Source organism: Vitis riparia, chromosome 14 (genome assembly GCF_004353265.1).
Source record: "Vitis riparia cultivar Riparia Gloire de Montpellier isolate 1030 chromosome 14, EGFV_Vit.rip_1.0, whole genome shotgun sequence".
In the NCBI taxonomy this organism is placed as follows: Eukaryota; Viridiplantae; Streptophyta; class Magnoliopsida; order Vitales; family Vitaceae; genus Vitis; species Vitis riparia.
In genome coordinates this window covers 22,995,173-23,018,233 of record NC_048444.1, presented here as the reverse complement: position 1 = coordinate 23,018,233, position 23,061 = coordinate 22,995,173, and the positions used below count along the sequence as shown (strand labels likewise).

The window sequence follows — 23,061 nt, the reverse complement described above, 5'->3', positions numbered from 1 at the left end:
AAAGGTGTTGAATCAGCTGGTTGCTATGAAGAAATTTCGCAGCCCTTCTTGTTCACCTGTGAAATTTCGCAGACCTCACTTGTCACCTGCGAAGTGGTCCTGAGTGCTTCCCGATATTTGTAACCGACACTTGGAGATATTTTTCATTAGATTTTTGTTGCCTAAATGCCCAAATTCTCCTTGTAAGTCACCAATGATAGGATTTCTTAGTTTTTAAGTTAGGAATTTGGCAAAATATCATGTAATAGCTGTAAGTGTAATTTTTGGTTTAAAAGGGAGCCCGAGGAGCCTGTTCCAAGGTGGTTGCAGGAGATCCATCATAATATATGTGAAATTAACGAACAGGGCACTTGCTCTGTTTCTTCTTTATATTCTTGTTTTCTCTTTAGTTTTCTTTCTAGCCAACCAAACTCTGAGGATTTTTCCTCAGAGGATGAGAGGCTAAGCTCTTTGTCTCTTGGAGCTAAGGTAACCGGGTAAGTTTCCAAATGCATAAATTGGAAGTTTTGTTGTTTCAGCTATGAATCTTTAGAGAGTGTGTCCCGTGAATGGTTTCTAATGTTTTTAGTTAACTTAAAACACCTTTGAGTCACCTGGGCCAACACTTGGTAAGGCAAGTGATCTCTAACCATGGAGATGCACTAGTTTACCCCTTGCGAGCCTCTGGTAGGTGACTTGAAGGTAGGATTTTCTAGAATAGCCAACACTTGGTAAGCTTTTGGACTCCAAGGAGACATCCATTAGTTATCTCTTGCAAGCTTGTGAAGGGAAATCCAAGGTTAAAGATCACCTTGAATGGCAAGTGTTAGGTGAGAGGTATGAGCCATTACAAGGTGCATCAGTGAGAGGGATTTAGTGTTTGAACCCATTAATGGGAAGCATCTGTACAACACCGGTTGGAGAAGGAACTATATGTTAATTCTCTAATGCGAGGAAAAGAAACAAGTGACCGGAATTCTCCTTTTTGTATGAGGAATCTGAGCCTAGTGATCTGAAACTCCAAGAAACACTTTTCTTTATAAGTAAAATCAGTTACTACTTTTGGTTAGCTTAAAACCAATCCTTTTTCATTCAAACATCTTTATGTTTTCTTTTGAAGCTAACCTTGAAATGAAAAGGCACCAATTCAGCTTTGAATTGATATCATTTGTGAAGTGAAAACCCATCCCAGTGAACGATCCTAGAGCCACTATGCTATAGTAGCTTTGTCTTTGCTACCCTAGTATATGGTGTAATAGGTTATAAATTTTGTTGATTAATCCCTCAATCAAGGAGCACCAGCTGGACACGAATCAGCTGAGACACCAATTAGGCATGAATCAATATTCTCCCTTGTCTACTTCTTTCACTTTGAGAGAGGATGATATTAAAATCACCCCTTAAACACCAAGGTTCTTCCCAAATTCCTCTAATCGCCCCGATTTCTTCCCACAAACACTCCATTTCTTCTCTGGTGAACGGACCATAAACACCTGTGAACACCCAGACAACCCCATTTTCCACATTCTTGAATTTGCAGGATATAGAAAATTGGCCTTCCTCCCATTCCAGAATTTCTAGAGATCTTTTGTCCCAACAAATCAAAATGCCTCCTGCCGATCCGAAAACATCCAGGGTCTTCCAGTCTAAGAATCTTCTTGACCCTAAACTTCTCACCACCCTATCAGACAAAACTTGAATTTGTGTCTCTTAAATGCAAAGCAGATCCACATTTTGTTTCCTTACGACAGACTTGATTACTTTCCTTTTAGAGCTGTCGTTCGCTCTCCTCACATTCCAACTCAACAGTTTGAGGTTCATTGGACAACCACTGGCTGACCCCCTCTGCCCTGAAGAGGGCATTTCTTCTTACTTTCCTCCTCGTAGTTAATTGAGCACTCCAACCTCTTTTGCTTATTTTCAAATTTTGATTTTTCCAAGAGACCTTTACTGTGAATCATTTCTTGTCTTTTTCTAATTTTGACCAGGAAAATCAGGATTTCATTTTCCAAACCTTCAGTCGAGAACCCCAAAAAGTGGCTGAACTTCGCTAGGCTACTTTCTTCCCAATTAAGTTCCCTTTCCCCCCTTCTTTCTTGGGACTCAGACTGAGCTGAACCCCCTTCTGAAAACCTTGCCACTGAAGTAGGACCGTTAAACTCAACCAATTCCCAGCAGCCATTGCCATTCACAATGGGCGTAGCTGCGTCTTGGAAACTTAGCAAATTTCCATTATGGCAAACCTCCCTTATCGCCCTAGAATGGTCGTAAAACTCCCCCTCCGGAGTCCGACTAAAAGAAAAAGAAATAGAAGGAGAAGTAGACCTTGAATCCCTTAAGCCCCCCGAATTTGATAAGGACCCATACCTCGAATCTTCTTTCACTAACACGTAGTTTGTCAATGAGTAGTGGGAGTCCACCTGCTTTCTCCTGGCTTCCTTCTCTCGTAGGGTTATAAACTCAAGCTCAAAATTGCTTTCCTTGCAGAATTCAGGTTGAGCAGAGGAGCAAACCTTCACAGAAAGTCCTTTATCAGTAGGCTGAATCTCGGACGGGCCATGACTGTCCCTTAACAGAATAGAAGGCCCAATAGGCTGCACCCCAAAAGCCTTAAGTTAGGTTAGAGACGGGCCAAGTCTGTTCCTTAAAGGAACAAAAGGCTTAAAGGGCGACCCGTTCTCCATAATTGGGAACCTTTTCCTTACCCTTAGAGCCCGTCGGCCCATCCACAGGTCCAACCCCTCCATCCCCAGCCCCTTTTAAAATTTCACCCTCTGAAGGGCCTTGCAAAAGAGCCCCCCAGACCTCTTTAAGCCCGAAAGATCCTCGGCAAGGCCAGTCGAAGACGGCCCAGCCACCGATCGATCCACAGGAAACCGGGTCGCCGACCCGAATTGAATCCAGCCCTCAGTCAAGTCACTACCCGTCCCGTCCACCTGCCCTTCAGTCCCATCTGCTGTCCGTGACAGCGCCTCGGGCCTTGCGTTTACCCGCTCTTCCACTCGCGGGCCAGCGCGTGCACCACCGTCACCCCTAACCTCTCCACTGGAACGACCAGTTGAACCACGATAGCCCCCCGAGTTCTATCTGAACGACGGCAAAACCTTCCACTAAAGGGGAAGGTGATAGGTTGTTTCCTTGACCCCAATCTCCAGCGAGCTTGGCAGATCTTCTCCGTTTGATTTAACTAGGATCCTAGCCCATTGGAGTTCCTCCATTCTTTCCGTTTATGGGTCAATAGCTAAAAAACCGCCGCACTCTTCCCCCACTCTTCTCAAAATGGACGGGACCCAAAGAGAGATTGGCAGACCTAGGATCCTCATCCATGCTTCGTTTCTTATTTCCCCTTCTTCCAAGCACCTGTACCTTGGATTCCAGAACTCCAAACCTACCTGAATCCCTCCCACCGACCTTTTCCCGGAGGTAAGGACTCGTCTAGCTTCTTCCATAAGTTTGAATTCCAAAAGGACCCGTCCCTCTTCTAGCCTTGCCAAACCAAGTTTTCCTTTCAACCCCCAAGAACTCGCCATTAACCACCCCAACCTCTCCAGATTCTCTCCTTCTGCTACCCTAGGGTTCCAGCTTCCGACTAAGCAATGTTTCAATCTACTAAAATTTCTACTAATTTCCTCCCCTTCTACATCCACTCCGACCAAATTCCTATCCCTACTCCCTAACCTCTTCCCCATTTCTACTTGCAACCTTCCAGAGGTCTTCTCTTCCTTTTTGTTCTCCTTCTTGTCGAAACTAACGATCAATTTCCGTAAGACCTCCGCCATAGCTAACCATCCCCCCCTTTCCCCTCTGCCTTTCGGGATACAAGTACTATATCTCTTCTTCTTCGAGTCGACGACCCCTAATCGGAGAAAACAGCCTGCCCTGTTGGCTTCGCGCACCATAGAGTAACTTTTCCCCTTTTCCTTCCAACCCTTCTCCCATTTATCTTCTTTCCCATTCTTAACGCACTGATCCAGACCCCTCCAGAAAGAGCTTAACACTTGCCGGCCCCAGTCGGACCCATGACGAAACCCCTCTCTTGCTTTCCATGATGAAAACCAGGGTTTTGCCTCTTCTCTCCTCCACTTCGACTTCAAAAACCTTCGACTCCACCCCAAAGCTACTCCCCTGCCGTTTTCTCCACCTCCCCGATTGGCTTTCTCCCTCATTGCCATCGCCCTCGCTCTCTCGCTCCTTCATACTACTCTAGAACGTAGGGAGAGAGATAAGGAGGATGTGATATTTCAGAACTCATATCACTTGGGACTGTAGTTTCCAGAAACTTAAGAAATCTATGATATGGCATAATATTTTAGGCAAAACAATTGTTCATCAATATGTATCTTATATATATATATATATATATATATAAAATGCACATTATGTGTGATACAAACACATTTGACAATGTCTAATTGTTTTTAAGGAAAGTCAAGTTTGAAATTTTTTTCTTTAAAAGATTATTAAATTATTGTTTAAAAGATATTTTTGAGTGACAAATAGGTTAGGAAGAGAGAGAATGATCCTAAATGGAAACATTATATATACATGTTGTTGAAGAAATATACTCAAGATTGAAATTTAAGTGTAACTATTGTTCAAATGAATATTAGGGTGGTGTCATTCAAATGAAACATATCTAAAATGATTTGAATCTAGAGGATGTTGATAGATGAAGAATGAACACCTTTCATTAATATGTTAGTTGTTTTGTTTTTTTTTGTTTTTTTTTTCCACATAGGAGATGATGATGAGCATGAAAGTCAATATAGCACCCTTTCACATAAACATCAATATTCATGCAATTATATTGTTGTATTCGTGTGTGAAGGTAGTTTCTTTTACATATTTTGGTTGGATGCTAGTTAGGACATAACTCCTGTTTTTGATTGCTTTTGTTTTTGGTTTTAGCTTTCAGCTAAAGCCAAAGCTAAAACCATGGTTTTCAAAGGGTTTAAAAATTTCCTATTCAATGATTCTTAAGCATACTAGTAAAATTATTTGCATTAGGACTTATTTTTCTAGTTGTTAGTATTGTGTAGAATATTTATCCTATACTATAAGTTCTTTTTGTGCACTAGAAGATGAATAGAAAACAGACACAAATGCACACATGTAATAAAGAAACAAAAACATTATAACCACTTTCATAAAAGATGAAAAATTAAGAGGTAATTATACCTATGATACATATGTAAACATTGAATAGTAGAATTCTTTATGAAATAACTTGAAAAAATATGACACTAGCGCACTATTTCAAAAAGATCTCTTTTGAGCTCAATAAGAGCTTTTGTGTTTGTTTATCTAATTTTATTAAAAGAGGTTCTGGCTTAAAAAGGAGGAAGTAAAAAAAATAAAAAATTATTTCTCATAGAAGCTCTATTTTAGCTTATATGACTTTTTGTTTTTGGTGCGTAATATTACTATTTTAAAATTTTCATTAGACATGAAATGATTTCTCATATAAGCTAAAATAGAGCTTCTTTAAGAAATAAATTCCCTCCCCCCCAACCCCCCGGTGCCTCTTTTTTAAGCAATAACCTCTTTTTGTAAAATTAGATAAACAAACATCATGAAAGCTCTTATTGAGCTCAAAAGAGAACCTTTTGAAATAGTGCATTAGTGTCATATTTTATCAAGTTATTTCATAAAGAATTTGTATGGATATCTATAATTACCTCTTAATTTTTCATCTTCTATGAAATTGGTCATACGGTTTTATGTTTCTTTATTACATGCGTGTGTTTGTATCTGTTTTCTATTTATCTTCTAGTACACAAAAAGAACTTATAGTACAGGATAAGATATTTCACACAATACTAAAAACTAGAAAAATAAAGACCAATGCAAATAATTTTACTAGTATTCTTAAAAATCATTGAATGTACTCAATCCATTGTTTATACAACAAGAAGAAACTCCCAACATCATTTGCTTCAATGGAGATTCTTCTGGCTGCACAATAATTTCAAGGGAAGTGGTGTTGTAGAACTTAAGAAATGCATTATCAATACATAATTTTTTTTTCTCGCTGCATATACCATTCATCTTTACAAGGTTGACCAGACTGACAATTAAGAATTTGTGTCATGAGGGATATTGTTAAGTGAAATAATCCATCTGTTTTTTGTTGGAATCCATTGCATAAGTACAAACAGTGTACATGACTTTTTATCACAATGTCTAGCCTCAGTTTTTTAATTGACTGCTTTAAAAAATTTGGCTCTCTAAATATGGGCTTGAAACATTGAAACCACCTCATTCAAATTACTGAAATTAGTCAATATCATGTTGTCTGATGGGAATGACCATTTTGGGAAGAGCTAATGATGTGCCTCTGGGGAAAAGCTGATAAATCATAAAAAATGATGACAAAGATAGATGAAATACATTGCGTTCTTTCTTTTATTTGATGGTTGTGAATAAAAAAATGACAGACAGAAGTGACAGAAGCATCAAAGCAGAAAATACTGATCAGTTTGCAAACAAGTGGATTGTTATAGAAATCACAGCTAATTCTATATGTTTGTGCTATTCTGCTTTGAGTGGTTCCAGTAATTGGCATCCTTTGCAGTAGCAGTTGCCATATCTAGGAGCTGGCAGGTTTCTGCAGAGGAAGGACTTGAGAAGTGTTCCATAATATCATAGTTCTTAAACTTAATGTGGACGATCTGACAGGAAATTTTAAGGTCAATGCCAAGATCTTAGGTGTATAAAAGATACTAAAGTGGTTAACATAAGGTGGTAAGTATACTAAAAAATCATATGGTTGCAACATGAAAAGTATGTGAAAGTGTGCTTGGACTCTAATAGTTAGAGGTTCCATAAACAAATTAAATGGTAACTTCATATGTCATGGAAATTTAGTGCTTGGATGTGTTCATGAAGCACCAAAAATTAAGTTATATCATTTTTATCTCTTTTTTACTGTACTGGAAAGTAGTCATAATAGGTATTGTTAGTAAACACAGTTTTCCTTGCAGGCTGCTTTAAAAGTTGCAGCACAAACTCATGGTGGTAGAAATGAAGAGATTGTAGCCCTTCGGATGGAAGCTGAGGTATCCAGAACTTCTACCTTGTATGTTTTTAATTTTCTTTTATTTTTAATTCTGTTCTTTAAATGGGTCATAACCGTGTGTCTCTGAAGTTTAATCTACACTTGTAATTTTGTGTTAGTCTGCTAGGGATGAGGCAATATCAGCATTGGAGCAGCTTCATGAAGCTGAATCTGAAATTAAAGCACTTCGGACAATGAACCAGAGAATGATGCTGACTCAGGAAGAGATGGTTTGTATCAATTTCATACCTAGTACTTGTTTTCTTTTTGTACTCCTTTATGTCATAGTTACATGATTTGCAGTTTTTGTCTTAGGAAGTTGTTGTTCTTAAGAGGTGCTGGCTTGCTCGTTATTGGAGTTTATGTGTTCAATATGGTAAAGTGATTTTATTTTATTTATTTTTTAACATTTTTTCTGGTGCTTTTTTTTTTTTCCTTCATTGCTAGACTTTTTCATATGACTTACAAATTAGTTAGTAGTTTTAGCCATGTTTGTGAATCTAGAAGTGACAATCTAAATTCTATCAAACCCACACTTACTTTTTAGTAGTTTTCAATTACAAATGCATGATTTAGGGAATTGAAGACGATATTATACACTTTGTATGCCAAATGTAAATTAAATTAAAGGAAAAATAGTATTTCTCAAGGGAATTGTTGTCATTGAGTTTTGAGGCATGAACAAGCTTTTAATAAATAAATAAGTTCAGGTTTATTTTATTTTATTTTATTTATTTATTTATAAATTGAGAGAAAAAAAGCCCATGTGTGTAGGCCAATGATCTTCACCAAAAAGAAAAAAAATATCATTAATGTGGCTTTTGGAATTTATTATTCCTAGAAGTTTCTTAAAAATACACTAAATAGCCTAATCAAGCAATAAAAGCATATGCTACCAAACAAATTGAAGATGTGGATAGAAGATCAAGAATATGGATACGTGGCAATGGTGCATTTTAAGTGATGATTCCACTGTCATGGCCTTATGTATGTTACCGTAATCTTTTGTATCATAAAATATCACTTATCTCAACAACTACAATCTCATCCCATGGATAAATGTAGTTTGTTAGTGTGTGCTCCATATGTATGCCTTAGACAAGGAACTTCATGGAATACTTATCTTTGAGTGTCTATATGGTCCTTGACTTCTCCTAGAAAGCGTGCAATGCTTTTTTCTTTTTTAGGGATTTCATCAAAAAATAATATAATACCTAAGTCAAGTTATTACTTCCTATTCTTTGTTTTGCTTTCATTTTGGAAATTCTCTCTCATCTAAGAGGCAGGAGAGCTATAAAGACAAGGATTGTTGATATGTTGTATAGGCAGAGAGAGTAGATACCCTTTTCCCTCTAGTAATAACTATTAAAAATTATTATTTTGCTTGATGACTTGACACATATTGTTAGCTCATTGCCTAATAACTTAAGTTTTTGGGTTAAATTACCTAAAAACTCAAGTTTTTGGGTTAAATGATAGTAAGTTTTTAGGAGGTCTTGGTGAGGTAGGGTAATTAAATTTTGAGCACTATAAAAGTTTCTTTAGTTGTATAACGAGGTGATAGGAGTCAATGATGAACAAAATAAGAAAAGAAATCATTGGTAATTACACCATAATTCCTAAACAAAACACACCTAGGATTTTCAAGCAATCTCAATGAGAAGCAAGTAATCACGCCTTTCAAAGAAGCTAAGTAGCTACTAAAAATTCTTAATAAAGTAATAATAAATATAATGATCGCATAAGTTTATATGAACTCATAAAACTCCTTTTTTCCTTATAAAGCTAAGACATTCTTTGTAATTGTAGTATGACTATCTTTCCTAATCAAATGAAAGGCTAAAATAAATGCAAATTTGGCAAAAAATAAACAATCACACCAATCCTAATAGAAAAAACACTCAAAGTAAAACCATCGGTTGTTATTCTAGGAAATGCCCAAAATATGGAAGTTACTAAACTGTCGTTGCTGAAATATTTTTTAATCTTCTTTCATGTCTTCAAAGAATTCTTCCAACATTGTTCCCAATCATCTTTCCACGACTTGTTGATTTTAGTGAGTAAAATGAATGATACCCCTTGCTGAAGTTAGAGAGAAAAATAATTCTTTCTCATTTATTCTAAGATATTGGTAGAAGGCTACATATGCAACAAAAGTTCTGAATCTAGAATATAAACAAGGAAATGAATTAATCTTAGTAAAATTTTAGGATCTATATAATATTGTACAACTATATAGCACTTAACTATGAAAACTATATTACATAGTCCACAACCCAATCCCGATTTTTCCAATGCTCTTCTTTAAATTGGTGCAAAGATATTTTATATTCCTACCTTGTTAGTCATTGATTGTAATGCCAAACTTGGGAGTCCTTTGGTGAGAACATTAGGTAGCTGACTAGTATTACATATGTATGACGTGCACAATTGACCACTATCTAACTTGTTCTTTATAAAATGGATGTAACCTCCACATGATTGATGGGCCAGTTGTGATGGACTGGGTTGTGAGCTATATAGATGGTATCTTTGTTATCATAATACAATATCATAAGTTCTTGAAATTTGATCTTAAGATCTCTAAGTATGATCTTATTCTAATGAAGTTCACGTCTACATCGTGTCATAGCTCTAAATTTTGTTATCATTCTCAATCAGGCTGCTATGGATTGTTTCTTACTTCTAAGATTACCTCATAAGTAAGTATACTATCTAGTAGTTGATAAGCTTGTAACTTTAACTCTTTACCCTTCTTAAACAAGATACCCTTGCTAAGAGCTGCCTTTAGATGCTACAAAATTTGGTACACAACTTCTAAGTGGGGTTAAAGTAGAGTATGCATAAATTGACTTACCATACTCACAACATGTGCAATGTTTGGTCATGTATATGACAAGCAAATTAGCTTTCCCACCATCCTTTGGCAGCTACCTTGGTTAATTGGTTATTTTTAGATTTCTCTCGTAGTCTGTGATTTTGTTCAATAGGTGTCTTCCTTGGTTTACAACTTCCTTTGAGAAACCAATAATCCTTACTTTGACTTAGTTACTGCAATTTAAAGGAAATATTGAAGCTTGCCTAAGTCCTTGATTTCGAATTCTTTAGCTAAGTATGATTTTAGCCCTATAATCTCTTTTTGGTCATCTCTAATGTGGATAATATCATTAACATACATAATTAAAGTTGTAATTTGCCCTAGATGAGAGTGGTTGATAAATAAAGTATGATCACTTTGGCTTTAATGATAATTTCTCTTCATCACAACTTTCATAAATCTTCCAAACCATTCTCGAGGAGGTTGCTTGAGACCATATAGTAATTTTTAAGGTTTACATACCTTATTTATCCATAAATCCTTTTCATCTCTTAAAGTAATATCCATGTATTCTTCCTCCTATAGATCTTTATGGAAGAAAGCAATTTTTACATCAAATTATAGTAGGGGCCAATAAAAAATTTGTCATTAATGAAAGTAGGATTCTAATGGTGTTCATATTGGCTACTGGAGCAAAAGTATCCCAGTAATCAATGCCATCTATCTATGTGTAGCCCTTTGCAACAAATCTTGCTTAATCATTCCATTAGTCTTGTATCTAATGGTAAAGATCCACCTTCATCCCATAGTTTTCTCTCTTTTTGGTAGCTTCAGTATCTCTCAAGTTTGATTATTTTCCAAGGTTCTCATTTCCTCATCCGTTGCCTTCCTCCATGGCTTCAACATGACAACTTCTTGGATGGTAGAAGAAACTTCATGAGAGGATTTCTGAGTGACAAGGGCCTAAAATTAAGGTGAAAGAAGCTGAAAAGTAACAAATTGATAGATAGGGAAATGAGCGTAGGACCTAACTCCTTTCCTAATGACAATAGGCAAATTCAAATCATCATTAATAGCAGGACCATAGTTTGTACTTGGATTAGAAGTAACACTCAACAAAGAGCTTATATACCTCACTTGGTATAGTTAGAGGTTGGTTAGACTCCACTACCTATCTTCTCCTAGCTTATTGTCCCCCTGAAGATAGGTGTCCCTAAAGTATGCTTGATTTTCTATAAAGGTAACATCCGTTTTAACATATATTCTTTTTGTTAGAGGATGATAACATTTGTATCTCTTTTGAGTGGATGAATACCTCAAAAGAAAAAAAACACACTTGATAGCTTTAGGATCAAAATCCCTTCTTAAAGTGACTATGAATTTTCACATGACAAACTCACCTAAATGTTTTTGAAGGTAGAAACCCCAAACCTTTGAAAAGTAAGAAGCAGAGTTGAGAGTTTACTCATTGGAGATTGGTATTCAAGAACATGAGATGACATTCGATTATCAAATATGCATTTAGTAAGATCAACTTCCTCTAATAAATTTTTAGGACTTTCATTTGGAAAAAAAGTGACCTAGCAACATCAAGAAGATGTTAGTATTTCCTTTTTGCAATTTCATTATTTTTAGGTAGGTTAACACATGACAAATGATGAATAATACCCTCTTTCTAAAGAGAAGTGTCAAGGTCTTGATTAAAGTATTCTTTGCTACTTTTGGATTTGAGTTTGTGTACTTTTTTCCTTGAACTAAGTGCTAATGAATTTGTGGAAGGTAGGGAAAATGAATGAAACCTCTGATTTATTTTTCATTAAGTATACTCAAGTCTCTTTGAGTGCAATCATCTATAAAGATGACAAATCATAAAAAACTAGAAGTATTAGTAACACCTAAACATCATAATGGATCAAACTAAATGGAGATAAATTTTTGGAGTATTCAAAAGAAAAGATGCACAATGATGTTAGAAAGCTCACAAAATGGAAAATTTCCACATTATTGAAACAATTTTTTCAACAAAGAAAATGAAGGATGTCCTAAATGTCTGTGTTATAGCCATTTGATATTTCCTTTCTTAATCGGTAGTAGAAACCAATCTTGATTTACCAAAGCTTTTTACAAGTTGTAGAACCCATCTTTTAACTTAGTATGCCCAATTATTTTCTTCGTACCAAAGTCCTGAAAATTGTAACCAATGAGAAATGATACAACAAAACAATTTAGGCCTTTAATGAGTTTCCTTTTGGCAACAAATTGGAAAATAGATTTTGAGCATGAATGATAGATTTTAGAGACAAAATTGATGATATCCGGATGATGCTTTTTCTAAGAAATGGGAGAAAAAGATCCATCAACCACTTTGATTTTTTGTTTTATTGAACAAGGAGAATATGTAGAAATTTTTTTTAAGGAGCAAGTCTTATGATTCGAAGCACCTAAATCAAGGATCCAAGTATTGGAATAGTAATTTTTGGAGGTAACTAAGGCATACCTATTACTCGATTGAGCCATGGAATAAGAGCCTGAAATTGCAACTAAGTCCAAAGTTTGGTTCTCAAATGGTTTAAGAGCTTCCTTAGATTCTCAATGTTGCTTTGGCTGAACATTGCAGTTTCATGAGAATTCTTTAAAGCCGTTGTTTGGGGTGATTGTCCGGATTTTTCTGCTTGGTGTCCTCCTTTGTTGTTGACTCCCTTCAAATTTTAAAGTTTCCCAGGCAATTTCCAATGCATCTCCCTAGTATGTCTTGATTTATGAAAATAATCACAATATAATTTGTCCTTGTCCACCATCCTTTTGTCTTCTCCCTTTTGATTTCTAGTCGTAGAAGGGGTTTTAGAGATTGCTAAAGTCTAATTTTCAGGTATAGGTTTGTAGAATTTCCAACCATCAATTCCTTAAGACTCTTTTCCCCTTAAACATGGGCAAATGCTTCATCCAGAGATGAAACTCAAATATTTGAGAAGAAACGCGCGCCTTGGAGTATGTTTTGAATAATGATTCTCAATTGTTTAGCAGTAGATAAGAGCATATGAGTCTTACTGATTTCTGGTTGCATTGAGTAAAACAATCATGACATCATCCTGGAATTCTCTACTTCCCAAAGTTCATATTTAGGCCATCCTCTGCTTGTGGTTTTGTAGTTCCCATCACATACTTGATTGTTCCTTTGCTCTTCTAGGATATCTTTGTTGATTGTGACCACTCTATGAAATTTCACCCATTCAACTTAGAGGTGGAGATTTGAAAGGTTGGGTTTTCATTGTGGCTGGAAGCTTGGTTGGAGGATGACACATTGATTGAAGTAACAGATTAAAATGTTTTAGACATGAGGGATAGAGATGGATTCAGATGAGAGTGTGAAATAAGGTTAAAAAGAATCATCACTAATAATGCTAAAGGTGGTTATAATGAAGGTTGTCGGGTGAGATATGATGGCAATGAGGGCAACCAAAAAAATAATTGAAAAAACTTGAGAAAATCGAAAGAAAAACTATTCTTTCTCATTCATTCTAAGGTGTTGTTACAAAGCTATATATTGAACAAAAATTTTGACTTTAGAATCTAAATAAGGAAACATATTAATCTTGGTAAAACTTTAGTATCTACATAATATTGTCCTACTATACAACACTTAACTATGGAAACTATATTACATGGTCAATGACCCATTATATTAGATGGTCAATGACCCGATCCCAATTTTCCAATACCTATAATAAAGGTCATAATTGAGACGCTGAAATTCAGTAGTATTTTTTTTTTTTCAATAACTGAGGAACTTTTCATGGCTAAGTCTTTTGGACTCTCCATGGGACCCAAATCCCATGTTGTCCATGCTTGCCACAATCAGCACCGGGTAATCCAGGACATTCGACCAACAACAGAAATCGAGCGTAAGACTGTGTCTCTACCACACATCTTGGCATTTGCCCTAACCAACTGGGCACCTGATGGGTTATTTTTTCGTCAGCTATAATCTAAATTGTAATAAGAAAAAGATTGATGTTTCCACTTGACCAACTACATTCTGCCTCCTCTTATTGCCACAATTTGATAAAGCCATCTTCAATCTCTTTCTTTAAGCTTGGTGCTCATGGCAATTGAGTAACAAGTTCAGCTTGAGAAGAACCATCATATTTACCTTTATATACTGTTAAGTCCTCAACTTAAAAGGTGTTGCTAATACCCATATCTTCTAGGCCTTTAGCAACTCATGGACATAAGAATTATAGCTTATTTCTTCACAATCATGTGCAGATCAGGTATAGCTTCTTATAGTTACCTTTAATATAATACTCAGGCCTTATATAAGCCATGACCATTGCTTATTCCTTAATTCAGCAAAGTATCAACTAATATCATATTGATGCTTATATTTTTTATTGATAAGCACAACCTTTCTTCAAACTTCATCATGAATTCCTTTCATCTTATTTGAAAATCTTCTCCTTTGGCACTTGCTCTAAATTTGAAGGTAAAGAAATCAAAGCAATAGAAGGACTGCAAACCAGTAACAAACTCAAAAGAGCTCGACTAGTGGTCTGATTTATAGATCTATTATAATAAAATTCTGCAATGGGAAGTAGTTGTTCCCAATTGGTAATATGGTTGCCCACTAGGCATTTTGAGAGATTTTTAAGATTACAGCTAACAACTTTGGTTTATCTGTTCACCTCAGGATGGAATTATGAAGAAAAATTAAGTTTGTTGTTCCATGAACTTCATAGTGTTATCCCAAAATAGCTCATGAACTTAACATCCTTATCCAAAATAATAGCCTACGCATCCCATCTAAGTGCATAATGCCCACAGAATTTTTTTGTTTTAGCAATGTAAACCACATCCAATGTCTCTGATTAGGAAATGAAATATGACATTTTTTAAATCTGATCAACAACCATGAATATGGCATTAAAACCTGTTGAGAGAGAGAGAAAGAAGAAAGACCTTAATTCTCATTAATGTAATGATCTACTTACAATTGAGAAATATATATATATATACAAGGCTAGGAGTCCTAACTACCATACATGTATCCTATATTAACAAGGAAAGGTTATACACTATAAATACATTATATTCAACACTCCCCCTCAAGCTGGAGCATATACGTCATATGCACCAAGCTTGTTACAAATATATTTAATCCTAGGACCTCTGAGAGATTTAGTGAAGATGTCAGCTAGTTGATCATTTGAATTAACAAAACTTGTAGCAACACATCCTGATGCGATCTTCTCTCTAATGAAATGACAGTAAACTTCAATATGTTTGGTCCTTTCATGAAAGACTGGATTGGATGCAATATGTAATGCGGCCTGGTTATCACATATGAGTTTCATCTGTTCATCCTTTCCAAATCTCAACTCTCGAAGAAGATGTCTCAACCATATGAGTTCACATGTTGCCAAAGCCATAGCTCGATACTCGGCTTCAGCGCTAGATCTGGCCACTACATCTTGTTTCTTACTCTTCCAAGATATTAGATTACCTCCAATAAAAACACAGTACCCCGAAGTGGAACGTCTATCTGTGGGTGAGCCAGCCCAATCTGCATCTGTGTAACCAACAACCTGAGTATGACCTCTGTTCTCGTACAACACACCTTGGCCTGGTGTACTTTTGATATATCGAAGAATGCGGATTACAGCATCCCAATGGCTATCACATGGTGACTGTAGGAATTGACTAACAACACTCACAGGAAAAGAAATGTCTGGACGAGTAATGGTGAGATAGTTCAATTTACCTACGAGCCGTCGATATCTCCCGGGGTCTCCTAAAGGCTCCCCCTGTCCTGGTACAAGTTTGACATTCGGATCCATAGGTGTGTCTACCGGTTTACAGTCTAACATACCAGTTTCGAGGTGAGGTGATAGAGGCCTTGAGACTCACGTCCTATGCCAATCGTCTTCCCCGTACTCCGGTCCTGCAAGGTCACAAATTTATCAGAAAAGGTAATAGAGCAATTAAGAGTACGAGTGATTTTGCTGATGGAAATAAGATTAAAAGGACATTCAGGAGTATAAAGGACAGAAGTGAGAGGTAGAGAAGGCAGAGGAAGGGCCAAACCAATACCTTTAGCCACAGTTTGAGAACCATTAGCTAAGGTAACATTAGGTAAAGCAAAGGTAGTAGTAATAGAGGAGAAAAGATCCTTATTACCAGATAAGTGATCAGAAGCTCCAGAATCTAGAATCCAGGGTCCAAGAGAAGATGTGTGGGTAAGGCAGGCAGAGGCATTACCAGGCTGGGCAACAGAGGCAACAGAAGCCTGAGATACGGAAGAGCTCGGAGCTTGAGGCAGCGGAGAATCAGAGGACTGGGCCACATGGGCAGTGCGAGGAGGTCGTCCATGTAACTGATAGCAACGATCGCGAGTGTGGCCAAGTTTATTGCAATAGGTGCAATGAGGACGTTGACCTCTACCTCGGGTACCACTACGGCCTCCTCGAGAGTTAGTTTGAGAAACTAACACAGAAGAATCTGAAGTGCTATCAAATGGCAAAGTCTGAGTGGAGGAGATACGGAGGAGGCGAGCAAACACATCATCCAAGGACGGAACTGATGAACTACCAAGAATCTGATCGCGGACAGGCTCAAGATCCGGACGGAGGCCAATAAGAGTAAGAACCATGAAGAACTTGTCAAGCTGTGTTTGTTGAGCCCCAACATCAGGAGTAAGAGGCATCACAGTCAAGAACTCCTCCTTAAGAGAGGCAATCTGGCCAATATAAGTAGATAGATCCAAGTCCTGTTGGCTGAGATGGACAATAGCAGAAGCCACCTTATAAAGACGCTGGATATCATTCGTATATAATCCTTTGGCCTGAGTCCAAAATTTAAAACAAGTTTTGTAGGCCCGAAGATGAAGAAGAATCTTGGGATCAACCGATTGCCATAATACACTACATAACTGTGCATCTATCTTCCTCCACTGTACGCGGTCAACCTCAGGGATATCTGCCTCCTGTGTAATCAAGTGATCCTCATATCCTTGACCCATAAACCAAAGTTCAACAGAGGCAGACCAGGAAAGATAATTGTCACTGCCAACCAATTTCTCCGAAGTAATCATAGGAGATCCAGATATAACAGCGGAAAAAATGGAATTTTTAGTAGTCATATCTACTTATCTGGAGAATGAAGTATGTTTGGATCGAAGAGAGCCCTAATACGGCTTCAGATTGCGGCGTGGCACCACCGAAAAAGGGAGACGGCCTCAGATCGCGGCGTGGTACCACCAGAAAGGTAGAAGAACACTTCCCAAGGCACGTGCAGGGATTGGAGTGGAGAAAAAGTAGTCGGAGCTTCGCCGGAAAGACTGTTTGAAGGGCCGACGGAGACAAAAATCCCCAAAAGAGGTACGTGCAGGGCTCGAATGGGAGAACCAGGGAGGTAGGGAGGCTGGTCGGCGTCAGGCGAGGCTGCTGGAGGAGGCGCGTCGCCGGAAAATCCCTCACGCGCCCTCACGCGCCGGCGCGTGAGATGCAGCCGACGGACGGAAACGTGCGCGTGGGCGGCGCGTGGATGCTTTTTTGGTGCCGGTGCCTTCACAAAAGTTGTAGATCTCCTCCAGGCGCTCCTTCTGGTATGGTCGGTGTCGGAAAAATACGTCGCCGGAAAGTTCGCCGGAAAGTTCGCCGGCGGTGAGTAGTTTCTGTCGACGATCCGAATGACCAGAAAGTATTGGGAGATGGGGAAGGTGACCGGAATGAAACACGGTCACCGGAAGGTTTCCCGGAGTTGATGACACGGGAAACAGGAAAGAATTAGGTTTTCTTCCTTGGCTCTGATACCATGTTGAGAGAGAGAGAAAGAAGAAAGACCTTAATTCTCATTAATGTAATGATCTACTTACAATTGAGAAATATATATATATACAAGGCTAGGAGTCCTAACTACCATACATGTATCCTATATTAACAAGGAAAGGTTATACACTATAAATACATTATATTCAACAAAACCCTTAAAATTTCTTGGTAGCCCTAAGTCAAAGTCCATAATATGATCTTCCCAAGGAGCATGTAGGAAGGCTTGTATTCTTCCTCCTTCCTTTTGCTAGTTGGCAAGTTTAGTCCTTACAACATCTTGTTTTAAGCTAGGCAATGTAAATGATCCTTTACTAGCTTCCCCTTCAACATGTAATTTCTGTATCATTTATTCACTAAGAGACATGTTAGGCAAAAACAACCGAGTTCCTATAAAGAGATAGCCAGCACAGATTGCAAAAACTGGGCAATATGCTTACTATTCAACTATTAAATTAGAATAAATGACACTATAGTCTCCACAAGTTGGGTAATCTTTTATGAATTGATCAAACCTAGTCACTTGTACAACCATAGAAATAAGGATATATGCAATCCTTGTAAGTGCATGATGCATCTGCTTCCTTGTTTTCTATTCCAGTCTTATTTTCTTTCCTATAAAAAGAAACGTGTTTGTCATGCCAATAACTCAACTTCTTTTGGGAGTTCATGTGTTCAATGCTTTGTGTTCCTAATGCAAAACAAAATCCCTATAGATGATGTAGTATCTCCAATAATGGAGTGCTTGTAACATTGCACAAAATTCCTGGTCATAAGTTGAATACTGTCAGCTTGTGTCATTGAATTTCTTGCTAAAGGATGCAACAGGAAGGCTGAGAACACCTCAATCCCCAGTTTAGCAACATCAGCTGCCACTTCAAAAACCTTTAGGGAAATCTGGTAGGTGAAGTAAAAGTGCTTCTGTCATCCTTTTTTTTCACTCCTTCAAAAGCTTGGCTTGCTGCAACATTTCAAGAAAACTTGCCCTCTGCATGGACTCAGTTATAAGAACTATAATCATGCTCAAACTTTTAATGAATCTCCTATAGAAAAAGTCATGAGGCCAGGCCAAGAAAAGTGCAAACTATACAAGGAAATTAGTAGGTTGGCTAGAATAGCTTTTATTTTTTTGGCAGGATCAGGTTCAAGGCCTCTAAATGAGATAACAGAGCCCAAAAATTTAATATGAGCAGCCAAGAACGAGCACTTTTTTCAAGCTAATGCATAACTTTTCTTTTTAAAGGATTCCCATCACGCTTTCCAAGCATAAAATATGATCCTCTTTGCACTACTATATATGAGTATGTCATCAAAATAAAGAACAAGAAAGTAAAGTTATGACCCTCATAGAAGCATTGAACAATATAACTAGCCACTCTTAGATACCATCCTTTCTCTAGGGATGGCAAAAAAAAAACAACCATTAAGTCAAGTTCTTGTGGGGGATCCAGCCCAATGGGGAATGGGAGTGAAAATTAGGGTTGAGGATGGGGAAAATTCATAAACTCGTTTGCGCACCTGCCCCAATTATATTATAGTTATATAATTTTATAAATATAAAATTTTAAAAGATAATACATAGATATAATTTTATATATATATATATATATATATATATATATATTGTCCATTGGGATGGGGATTTTGTCCCCCTAATGGAGATTCCCCATCCTTGCCTTGTCTAGTCTAAGATAAGGAATGAGCCAAGGATGGGAAAGAAATTTACAAATGGGGATGAGGATGGGGATGGGGAACCCTCCTCAACCCATCCCTACTCCATTTATGTCCCCTTCATTTGTCTTTAAAGTTGTTTTCCACTCATCCCATGCCTTACTTTAACTTGGTGATGACCACTCTTTAAATCAATCTTTGAAAAAATTACATTACCCACCATTTTGTCTAACATATCGTAAATCAAGGTAGTGGAGACCTATACTTGATTGTAATCTTGTTTATTCTACAATATGAATATACATGTAAAATATTATCGTTTTAGGTGTGGGCAAAGCTAGTACAACATATGAACTAAGGATGGTGAATAAAACCGTTGAAAAGCAACTCTTTAGAACTCCTCAACTTGCCTTTTAAGTTTAAAATATTGTAATAAATTCATATTATATGTTGGGTGGTTAGATAATTGGGAACCTGATATCAAATCAATGACATGTTGAATACTGATTGGTGACAACTCATAGGGTAAATCGTTTGGTTCAACATCTGAAAAATCAGACAACAATTTGGACACGTCTAAAGGTACATCTTGAGGTGATACATAGGTTTGATCATTCTTCTTACTTTCCTTTTCAAGCTCTTGATAAGAATGAGTTTCAACAACATTCATTGATTTCCCTTCTTTATGTTTCTTCATTGGTTCCATAATCATATACATCAAAACAATATTCTCTTTATTGAATGTAAAAGAATAGAAGTTCGCTTTGCCATGGTATACATATCTCTACCATTTAGTTAAGTAAAATATGAATAACAATCATAGGAATAACACCACACTCTATGGAATCATCATTATAGCAACTATGAAAAATATGAAGCAAATATCATTTTGTTACAATAATAGAAGTATAATTGATCGATGATACTTTATATGATTAAGGATGTGGCTCCACTTGCAACTTCAACCTTATAATAGTTTCTTCAGACACTACATTATCATTCACATTAGTGCCTCCATCAATAATTAACTTACAAGCTTCATTCCTACAGCATGCTATTGTTTGTAATATAAAAGTATGCTTTCAATCTTCACTTTTTTGCTTAGATGTAGTAAGAATATGCTTATAGTGGTAAAAAATAAATAAAAATCCCAACATGTTTCTTGAAGATCATCCACATTTAAGCATCCAATGCCAAAGGGGGAATTAATACCTTTAACATTATGGTATGCTATCTTCTCTTTAGTCCCAACTATGTAAGTTTCTCTTGGGGCATTATCATTCAATATGTCCATTTTTTTCTACATCTAAAAACAAGTTCTTGTTGCCCCTCTTTTAATATTAATCCTTGCCTATCTGTGCCCTTTTTTCCTAATCAACTATAGTATTAACATTAAAATCAACTTACTTTTGTGATGGTTCTAGAAGTTCTTCCATTCTCTCATGCTTTCTTTTATTACCTCTCTTGTTTGGAAAGAGAAACATTTGGCTAGAGGTTGTTTTAGATTCTTCTATATCTTTAAAACTCCAAAATGCCTTATCAACATCACGAAGATAATGTATTGCCAATTTTTAGCTCTTCAAGCTTGTTCTTATATTTAATCAATGTCAGACCTCATTGTCTAAGATTAGTTAATTGATAATAAAGTTCATTTTGATAACCATGAGGCAATTATTTTTCCTTCATCTTTTGTTCCATTTCTTCCCAATTAATAATCAGTGATGGTCTTGCAATTCTTCATTCATTCTCCATACCTTCCCCCCAAATTGAGTTTGTCAAACAAGTTTCATAATAGCAAAATGAGCTTATCTTCATCTAACATGGCATACCAATCAAATATCTTTCCAAGTTAACCAACCAATCTAAAAAGCTCATGCATCAATTTTTTTCAAAAAAAATGTGATGTTTCTACATGAACTTTCTTTCGATGGGATTGACTGTGTCACATTGATCAAATTCCACCATATCACTTGTTATGTCCAAAGGACTCGTTTCAGACCCTTCAAAATGACATATTGCTTTAGGATTTTCGAGGAGGTAGAATTGAATCTACTTCTTGCTTAATGTACTCTCCAATACATGCTTCCTCATCTTTATCACTGCTAGTTGGGGGCTTAAGGATAATATTGGTTGAGTGCTCTACAATCATAGAAAGAAAATTATAACATAATCAATTTGTCATTCTTCCTATAGAATTTTTACTACTTCCAGTTTTCATTGTGTTGACTCTAATACTAAATTTGATGCAAGATTACTAAATTTCCAATATTATAGAAGTTTATTTAGTTGTTAAATAAGACGAAGTTAAGTTGTCACAATCAAAGTATGTGCTTGACTTGCTTATTGAAATTGTAATGCTAGGAACCAAACCATTGATAGAAGATCTGCTATTGGGTAGTTTGCTTATGTTTTTGGTGTTTTAGTGACTCGGAGAAGCAGAAAGTGTGGTAGCAAGGTTAGGTGCTGAGGATGAATATAGAGCTATGGCTCAGACTACTTGTGAACTTATGTGGATTAAGAACTTGTTACAAAAATGGGGGTTTCCTCTTGACAAACCAACGGTGATGCACTGTGACAATTAAACTACATACTAGTGTTGATAATCCCATGTTTCATGATATAATAAACATAATGAAGTTGATTGCCACTCCCTTAGGGAAGCTATGAGAAACAAGAAGACTCTGATAAAAGAGAATAGATTGGTATATTTTCCCTAAGATTTGGCCCATTAATTCGTTGATTGACAATATCTCGACCCTTAACTACCAATGCTTTGCAAATATTATGCATCTTGCCTAGGAGAAAAGTTGTATCCAATAATAAACCAATGATATGTAAAATCCAAAGATCAAGTTGGAGATATGTTTGCTAAAACTTTAGGAAAAAGAACAATTACTCTTTTGTGTTCCAACCTAGGTCTACTAAATATATGTTCGAACTTGAGGAGAAGTATTACTATTGTTTATTTATTATGCTTCTTATTGTGCTTATGATAGGTGTTATAGTCATTTGTATTAAGACCTATTGATGGGGGAAAGCCTTTTAAAGTTTATTCAAGGAAGAAAGGGAAGACCTAAGTAAACTTTAAGTAGGATTAATATTAATTAGAATTGAATAGGGATTGGTATTTGTTGGAGCCTAATTAGGATTAGCTAGTTGAGTTATAATATAATTAGAATTTGAGTTATGATAGGTTATTAGAGTCCTAGTAGACTTTGGATGTTATAATTAGAATTAGAATCATAATAGGTTATTAGAGTCCTAGTAGACTTTGGATTTCTTAGAGAAGCCTATAAATAGGCTAGTCAATGTAAATCAAAGGGATGAATTTGATGAATAATATTATACTTTCTTTTATTGCAAGGTTGCAACCCTCAATGGTGAGACTCCATTGATTTTCTTCTAGGTGAGACTCCTAGAAGGCCTTAGTGAGACTCTAAGGTTTTCCATCTTTTCTTCATTGTTTCTTCTTTCTCTCTATTTCCTATCTTATAATTTTCTCTACCATAAAGTTTATTCCTTGTTCCTCTCTTTACACCCTAAAGATAAAACCCTAGCCCACCTATCCCTGAGTGTAGGCAACCATCTTAGGGTTGTCCTACATCACCTATACATATAAAATGGTAATGCTACTCATGAGTTTCACAACCTCTTTTTGTTTAATCTCATTCTTTTCTTCTTTCTTTCTTCTACGACACATTTCATTTATTAAA

At 36.6% G+C, this 23,061-nt stretch overlaps 1 protein-coding gene across 1 annotated transcript in view; it reads left to right on the top strand.

Annotated features, from left to right (window-relative positions):
• Positions 1–23,061, top strand: part of LOC117929484 (coiled-coil domain-containing protein SCD2-like) — a 60,185-nt gene that overhangs the window by 15,889 nt on the left and 21,235 nt on the right. The window contains exons 9-11 of the mRNA XM_034849784.1: positions 6,963–7,037; positions 7,156–7,266; positions 7,352–7,412. Coding sequence (XP_034705675.1) covers positions 6,963–7,037; positions 7,156–7,266; positions 7,352–7,412 — 247 coding nt within the window. The remainder of the gene's footprint in view (positions 1–6,962; positions 7,038–7,155; positions 7,267–7,351; positions 7,413–23,061) is intronic.